This window comes from Etheostoma cragini, chromosome 13 (assembly GCF_013103735.1).
Source record: "Etheostoma cragini isolate CJK2018 chromosome 13, CSU_Ecrag_1.0, whole genome shotgun sequence".
Classification (NCBI taxonomy): Eukaryota; Metazoa; Chordata; class Actinopteri; order Perciformes; family Percidae; genus Etheostoma; species Etheostoma cragini.
The window spans coordinates 23,347,936-23,356,623 of record NC_048419.1 but is presented as its reverse complement, the minus strand read 5'-3'; the positions used below and the strand labels follow the sequence as shown (position 1 = coordinate 23,356,623).

The 8,688-nt window shown below is 40.1% G+C and overlaps 1 protein-coding gene across 2 annotated transcripts; it reads right to left on the bottom strand.

The window, feature by feature from the left end:
* Positions 1-508: 508 nt before the first annotated feature.
* On the bottom strand, positions 509-6,591 carry LOC117955876 (hepatocyte cell adhesion molecule). Of its 2 annotated transcripts, none has more exons than XM_034890628.1 (7): positions 6,366-6,591; positions 4,650-4,991; positions 3,522-3,803; positions 2,430-2,523; positions 2,236-2,309; positions 2,052-2,125; positions 509-1,298 (listed from the first exon to the last, which is right to left on the bottom strand). In XM_034890628.1, the coding sequence occupies exons 1-7, from the start codon at positions 6,529-6,531 to the stop codon at positions 1,146-1,148; spliced, it is 1,185 nt and encodes a 394-aa protein (XP_034746519.1). In that variant the 5' UTR covers positions 6,532-6,591; the 3' UTR covers positions 509-1,145. The 2 variants fall into 2 exon arrangements, with proteins under 2 accessions (XP_034746519.1, XP_034746520.1); XM_034890629.1 differs by having other exon boundaries at positions 2,052-2,131; positions 2,242-2,309.
* Positions 6,592-8,688: the final 2,097 nt, after the last annotated feature.

Sequence of the window (8,688 nt, the reverse complement as noted above, 5' to 3'; positions counted from 1 at the left end):
AAGAGACAGGGTTCACACTTCCCTTAGGCTATATCCACGATGTGCTGCTCCTCTTTTTTTGTGTTGTAATTTTAAACTCCAGTGGATTCATGAGGACTATGGTTACCTTGTCCTCAGGTCTCTGCAGGGTAAATCCAGACCGCTAGCTAGACTATCTGTCTAATCTGAGTTTTCTGTTGCACGACTAAAACAACCTTTGAACGTACGTGTGTTCCACCCACCACTTTCAGTGGGAACAATATCAAAGACAAGTTTTCAGGATGATGTTCTTGAGATGGTCCTGCAAGTGGAGATGCATGTGCAAGTATTCTGGTTTACGCTAATAAACCGCATGCTTATTTGTTACTAACTTGAATTCTGATTTAGAGTTGTAGGGTAAGTTAAGTGGATGTTAAAAAAATACAAAAGCATCAAATATTTGAATGAATATGATCCAAGTGGTACTGTACATCTTAAATGGCATAAAAATAACTCATGAGTACAGCAGAAATATTAAAAGAAACTGGAGAATATTTCCCATTTTATTACAGTTACAGTTATTAGAGTATAAAATTGAAATACCCTAACGAACTTGTCTATCGTCTCACTGAAAAATCTATTAAATCATCTAGAATAGGCTTACTAAAACAGTCATTTACATTATTTCACAAAATACAGACTACACTACAGAAAATCACACGTAACACTGCACAAAGAGTAGCATTTCTGAGGGGGATTTCCTTTTATAATATTTAACATTTACAAACAACAAACCACATCATGATGATGATGATTTGTGAATGGAAATGTAAAAAGAACTAGGCTACACACACTACAGCTTGACACCTTCATCTTACCAAAATTGTTCCAATAATTGTTCTTTTTTTAATCATTTTGATGAAGCTGCAGCTACTTTCTTCTGTTCCTTTGCTGTCTGCATGTCAGAGCTTCGCTTCATCTGCCCACCAACTTCGCCGGTGAGTCAAAAAGTTATTTAAGACACTGATCACAGTCAGTACTGACATTATTGTAAAAACCCAGAAGATGGTTTTGAGATGTTTCCCAAACCGCGGGTGGATGTCCAGAAAGTGGCCACCCAGAGCCAGGATACAGTAAGACGGTCTGACCTTCCACATCCGATGTGGAGCGTTTAAACTGATGACCTTTCAGGTATAGCTGTGGGAGGAGCGGGCAGGGGACCCATTAGACTGGGTAAGAGGGCCGGTGTAGCTGGGGCAACTGCTGTAGCACGGCGGGTTGTCAAGCTCAGATGATGGAGATCCAACACTGTTGCTGGATGAGTCATCCATGGAAGGATCCTGCACAACAGGACAAAGTCAGACAATTTTCCATTAAAACAAAGTTCATGTGGTTAAATAATATTTATATTGTGGAAAAGGCTCATAGATTCTGTGATGTGAACACTCTAGTTGCACTAGTCCTGAGTTTCTGCAGTTGAGGAGAAGGATCACACAGAGGCAGCTTGTTGCTGCTTGTGTGTGTGGGCATACAACCATTTGTAAGTGCCTAAGTTTTCTATTTGTAATATTGTGTTTTATTGTCTGTGTGGAATGCTAACAATGACAAGTATGCGTGTTCTTTACCATTTAGTGTAGTAGTTTTATGCACCAGTGTAGTTCATTTACACCCGAACCTAGCGATTGATATTGTCAATTAATTTGTCGATTATTTTCCTGATCCAGTTGCTTTGTCTATAAAATATCACAAATGGTGAAAATCAGTGCTTCCCAAAGCCCAAAATGACGTCCTCAAATGTTTTGTTTTTCCACAACTGAAAAGATATTCAATTTAATTTCCCAGAGGAGAGAAGAAACCAGAAAATATTCACATTTAAGAAGCTTTTATTTGACTACTAATCACTAATAATGTTTTGTTAATTTGGAAATGTGTAGTTGTGAAGTTTCCTTTATTATTAAGGATTTTAACTTCCAGGGCAGTGCCCGTTAAAAATGTGCCTGTGGTATAGCTGCTTGTAGAACTCTTCAAAACCAAATTGTACCCCAACATTACTTGGGGTACCAATACCATGACAGCGGTGATGAGAGAGTTACCTTTTGCTGCAGGATGTAAAGTGACGTTACAGCATTTATTCCATTATGCGTTGTCATTTTTGGAAGCACATCATCTGTGGAAAAGAACAAAACATATTTGTTCGGGCCTCAACGTAGATTAGCTGATCACTATTTGTATTGACTCATCACCGTGGAATATTAATTCAGTATAACAATACTGTACCTGAGTGATTGATTGGTGAGAGATCAGCGTGGTCATAAAAGCTGGTGAGAGGCTTTCTAGCGGGATGTCTTTTCCTAGCAAAGACAAAATTATGTCAATGCATCAATGTTGTGTAATATGCACCCCAGAGCTGCTTTTCTGAAGTCAGTCTTGTGCTTTTTAGGGTATATAAAAAACTTGTCAGCAATTCTTACTTTTTGGAAGGCGTCCAGCAGGCACATACTGTTACCAAGGTGATGAGGAGGAAGATGCCCCCCGTGGAAAGGATGATATAAAGAGAGCTTCTTCCTGGTAGAATATGCAAAACCACAGTTGAAAAGCACAGACAGTGAACAGAACAACACAAAGACTTCCATGAAAGGATTTTACAGATTATATTTAAAATGTCTGCTCGGGGGATTTATGACATGGATTTGGTTGTGTCCCACTTGCGATAATAGAGGTCATGGTGAAAAACCCTGCAGTCAAGGAGGGTAGCTACAGCTCATGCCAGGCATAATTAAGACATGGACAAAAAGTTCTCCATCTTATACGGATAAACAGAAACATCCTTTGGCAACAGTAGATGGAAAGCCATCCTGCCAATGTCCCGGGACTGATAGGTGGGGATTGCTACCTCGGACATCCAGAGTTCCTGCGAGAGCATAATTGGAATTTGCTCAGCGAGTTGCTCTGGCATCGAGTAATGCTGCTCATTAACTATACTCTTGTGGCCGAGCTGCACCAATCCCATCGGTGTATCTGATATGTGCGGGCCAGAGAAGAGCTAAACAGATGACGACAACGCTGCGTTTTCAAAGTCATTAGTGAACATTGCAAGATGGCTATGGATGACCACCAGATGTTTGAAACGGATTTGGCCGTTACATTGAACGGAAGGAACAGAAGATGTTAAAGTGCTTAAATTGTTCCTTTGCAAGAAGGACTTTTTTGCTGTTTTGCGACTGGCTCCAGCGAGAGTTTAATTGACCAGTTGGCTCCGCTGGTAGCTGAGTGTTTGGGGTTCCGGGTACGGCACCCCGTGTTTGGAGTAAATGAGGTTTAAACATGGATCCAGCTAACTTAAAAAGTTCATGTTGCTGTATTATGTGAACAGTTAAGTTAATATTGGATGTGGTGTCTTCTTTTGCGGGAGGGTCAAATGTTCCACTAAAACAAGTCTCTTCCCAAGATTATTTTTCATTGCTGCTTCTAGAGCGTGGTGCCGTCCAAGACAATTGTGATTGGTTTAAAGTAAAATACAAACAACTCAAGTGCCAACTGAAAACTAAGACAGCATCACTTACTGTAGACCGTCAGTCTGATGGGCAGGCTTGTCATGTTGCCCACAGGATTCTCCACTGCGCAGCTGTAGGTGTCATCATCTCCCATCAACACTCGTGTGATGGTCAAGTACTTCTGGTCAGGGGACAACACGAACCTTGTCATATTGGTCAGCGGCCTTCCACCTTTGAACCACCTGTATGTAGTCCTGGTTCCATTGTCATGGGAGCAGTTGAGGATGACATTTTCGCTGAGCTCCAGGACTGACAAAGCCTCTATGTGGATATAGGGCCTGGATATAGACTCTGAATATAGGTGATAGATAGATAGATAGATAGATAGATAGATAGATAGATAGATAGATAGATAAAACAATTTCTACACATGTAAGAAGACAAAAAACAACATGCTGACCGCCATGTTGGATGCAGTATGTATGGTGACCCTGAGGTCTAAAACATTTCAGAAGATGGAACAATTGTAGTTTCACTTACTGGTCAGTTGTTGGCTATCTAGGATGGGAGCAAGAAATCAAATACAGGAAGAAGGTCCTGGACGTGTCCATCGTCAAAATATTAAATCATTTTTCAGATATTGTTATGCGAGTAAATTAACTACATCTGCTCTGCCAGCTTCAGTCTTAAACTTTTACACCGGCTGGTTTGACCACGGAAATGTGAGTGACGGCGAGCTTGACCGCAGTCTCTTTCTGTAAGAGAAACATTGCAAGCTGCTAGAGTTTGCGTTTTCTGCTCCGCCGTATTGCAGATTGCAAAGCCCACCGGACTAAAGGAGCTGTTTGGCTCAGACTTGCAGTTTACGCATGCAGAAATTAGGGCGGTTCAAGGTCAGAACCGTGTCCGAGTGGCGCGTGTCCGAGTGGCGCGCATCCGAGTGCGATTGTTGGATTCACACGTGCCCCAACGAACCGTTTAGGGAAAACGAACTCTGGTGTGAGTCAACCGAACTAAATGAGGCAAGTGTGAAAGCCACATTAATTTGAGTCTGGTCATCAATCTAAACTTCAATCTTTAATCCAACGTCTATCAAAGACATGTACGTTATTAATGACCCTGGTTCAGACTTAAAAGAAAAACATATTTTAACCGTTACTTTACAACTCGTAGCTACGATATCCCTTTTCTTCCTACCATCCACAGTGAGCGTGATGCTGCCCTCTCCTGTAAAGGTATCGTCTGTGATTGAGATCTCCACATCATAAATTCCGTCATCAGAGATTCTGAGGTTGTGGAGAAGCAGAGTCCCATTCTCAAATACCAGGATGCGGTCACGATACTCAGGCCTTAGGGTCCCAATGATGTCAGTCCCAATCGACTGGACCACAGTAACAGACTTTTCCCTCTTGAGCTGCCACTTGATGACGGGCAGGTCGATGCTGAAGCTATTGTAACGGACAGACAGCAGGGCCTCCCCCCCTACTGTTCCTCTAATGAGAGAGTTGGGGATAGTCATGTTCACTGCCAGCACCCAACCTGCAGAGAAACACAGGACAGAGGTTCCTACTTTAGATTTCAGGGTTTCCCCCAGCCAGGTGGCGAGTGTCTTTTTGTGACTAATTATTTTTTGTGTCTGGAGTCTTTTGTTAAAATATAACAATAAGATTATTTATTTATTTATATAACATCTGCACATGGCAAAAACAGACATCAATTGTCGGTCCTCAGTGGGACGCCAACTCGCCAAAGTTTGGAGGTACACACCCATCCAGCACCCTGACGCCACACTCTATTTACACTATTCTGCCTTGCTAAATAAAGGACACACTAATTTCTGCATTGGTGCTAACTGTTGGCATTGGACAACAGTACACTGGGTACATTTGAATCATCCAATTTAAATGCTGTTTTTATGGATGAACGACGAACAGCTCTTGCACACAGGCGAAATGTAAATAGTCGTGATTAAATATTGTACATGTAAGTTTATTGTTTTTTCATCTACAGTAAGCAATAGTTAGCTGAAGGTTCAGTGGGCACCACGCTCCATCTCTGCTGTATACTGGATCCAGTTTGCATGGCAGATCCACATTACCATGGTAACAGCTGTCAGTCCTTGGGAGGGCCAGCCATAGCCAACAAAGTGGAGATTGTTTGTTCAAAATTTCCTTCTTGGCAGTTCATGAAAAGAACACTGGGAAAAATCCAGATGCCATCCTAGTTTTGCACAAACAGAGCAACTCAGTGACTCTGCTGCAAGTCACAACAATAGCAGGACAGTGATGAGCTGAAAATGACTGAAAATCTGAAAAAACACAGCTTCTGAGTCAGCATGCATTACTTACAAAGGGTGGGCACAAGGCTGTAAAAGCAGCCACACAGTCCAATGAAATCCAGTACCCCAGCAACAAATACTATCTTTGTGATGTCTATAATGTTCACTTTTCAGAGCATCATCACTTCAACTGATATTGACAAATATGTAGCAATACTATGCATAATACTGCAAAAATAGTTGTATGCAACGTTAAAATCACCTGTTCATGGCTCCTGTTCATGACATTTTCTTACAACCTACAGCTATTATTGTTAAAGCACAGCAGTCTTAGCAATTGTAAATTATACAACAAATGTAGGTGTTCATTTCCATAATAGATTGTTTCATCCAGCAAGTTAGTGTTGATTAACACTGCATCAGTAAAATCGTATCTGCACTTTTTATTTTTTTACACCAACCAACAAACAAAAAACTAAATAAAAAGCACACTTGATTAAATAGATTTTGCTTATTTACTACAATGTAAATTATGACAAACTTAATCTTTACGCAATGCATCAACATGGAAGTAACCATTTAACCGTTAAGTAAAATAAAAAAATTTAAATTCTATAGTAGAAAATTTGACAGACCTGAATTGAACGAACCGAGACACATGAACAAAACTATTTGCGGAATTATGTTAGTTTTTGAAGGAGCCTCCTGCTCTGCCTTCATCTTGGGTCTCAAGCTTTGTTTTCCTCCCAGATCACCAGCATGATTTGTGACTGGGCAGGACGGAGAACACAAGTCGCCCATTCAGACTCTGCTGGGACTGAGTACACGTTGTTCTCAGAAGCCAATAGAGGCAGGACTAAACTGTGTGTGTGTTTGTGTGTGTGTGTGTTTGTCTTTTTTGTACCTTTAGTTAGCTTTATATTTTTATTGCAACAATAACTGATATGTTCAAAAACTTAAGCATCGTCAGTGTTCATCCACCCCACAATAAGAGTGTATTAGTGTTGTTTAAACACACATGTTGTTGTTTGTCTGGGGCTAAACTTGTAATTCATAAAGTGATAAAAAGTTTATCATCTGGGAAGCTCAGTAAATAGTTCAAGTTCAAGACCTATGTTTGATTCATTTTGCTGCAGTAGCAAAGAAATTGAAATGCAGTACATGACAACAAAGACGTCAACATCAATTAAAAATACAGTATCGGACCAAATATAATGGCAATTGGCTCATTAGACCTTTATTTTCCCGGTGTACAAGCTGACATGTGGGTTGTGCTAAAGGAAAAGGCAGGAGGTTTCACCAAAACGTGGATTAATAATCTGGGGACCATGAATCATTATGGTAATGTTAGTTTTCAAGGCAAAGTTTCACAGACTCAACGGTTCATAAGAAGAAAATTTGGTCCCTTTTGGTAATGTAAAGGTTGGGGGGATCACCAAGATTATTAGCAAACATCCTTTGGGGACCATGCATGTCCATATTGGGTTTTATCTCTGTCAGAATCTGGTATTTTACTTTGAACCAAACTGTTGGACAAGCAGATGGATTGATTTACCAGCTAACATGGCCATCCTCAGACCCTACTAGCAGGTATATATGTGGTTCTTTTACCTGCATTATGTTGCTGAGTATATGTTAGAAAAAGATCATCCCTAAATCCAGTTAAGAAAAACGTACCATTTGCTGCTCTCCCCAATGTTTTTCTTTTGTCACACAGAACGTGAACATTTCATGTTTCTTTGTTGTCTGGAGCAAACATTAAGGCCAGTAGTTGGCATTAGCTACAGTCAAGGGCTTACTCCGGGCAAAAATATATCTAATATGGAGTCACCAAAACACACTGTGTATCGCACAAGGAGTATTTGAAACATGCATAGTTTATGTATATATCGATTTTAACATTTTAACTTGCTAGTAGTGTTTTTTCTGCCTTTAGCTGACACAGTGCTGCATATATTGGCAACAGAACTGCGTTACCCACATGCACAAACCACAAATGCCTTACCGCACGTATGCATTATGATGGCTACAGGTGTGTCGTATGACGGGCAACGTGCAAGTCTGTGGATGTACTGTGTGTATGCACACATTATTTATTTATTTCATTTTTTGGGCATAGTACATACTATATCTTCAACAGCAAGTACTGAATGAGTCCAAGACAAATATCCTATGGGATAACATAAATCAATCTTATGTTAAAAGTTAGGAGATCACCTAAGTCAGCATAGATCCTCTGGGGACGATGCATGACTATACACATTTTGTTATTTGTTAGTCCGTCTAACAGTTTGCCATCCCTAAAGCCCAAAATCCTTCTGTCTTCTTAGTGTTTGACTTTTAGATCAATATGAACCGTTCATAAAAATAACTTTAGGACATAAATATATATATGATAGATAGGTAGGAAAGTCAGCCCGATGACTGAGGAGGAGGAGTTGATATTAAGCATTTAATGAGCTTGTCCCATTGGTGCGAAGAGGAGTCAGACACATCTGGCTGTAGATGTTGTGATGTATTTGTCATTCTGGTTGACTTTGGAAATATTTGCCGCTAAAGTTGATTTATTTTTTTAATTTTTTGTGTACTTTGTGTGTATGTTTGACAGTAGTGCTGCCTGTTTTGTCCAGGACAGGATTTTTAATCTCACGGTTTTTTCCTGGTTAAATACAAATTAAATAAAGAGTTGTATGCTTGTATTGTGAGAATTGTTTGAAAAACCTCTACCTATTCAAATATACACACACACATACACAATCTATTCGGAACCCTAATTTGCATATTCCAGAACACGTCTTTGTGATGTCACTGACGTTTCCTTATGATGGAACTTGTCATCATGTTCCGGTCCCTTTACCTTTAGAACAGACACACAGTGTTAAGCTCATTCTTAAGATACTTAAGTGTTGAAGGGTTGGATCTACATTCACTCGTTACTCTGAAGTTATCGTGTTAGAA

Bases quoted from the DNA above. Each gene is read 5' to 3' on its own strand.
- LOC117955876 (XM_034890628.1), bottom strand. From the start codon at position 6,531: ATGGGCGACTTGTGTTCTCCGTCCTGCCCAGTCACAAATCATGCTGGT. The intron at 2,524-3,521 runs GTAAGTGATGCT...ATATTCTACCAG, and splicing joins CATCAGACTGACGGTCTACA to GAAGAAGCTCTCTTTATATC. The intron at 2,126-2,235 runs GTACAGTATTGT...TCTTTTCCACAG, and splicing joins CTCACCAATCAATCACTCAG to ATGATGTGCTTCCAAAAATG.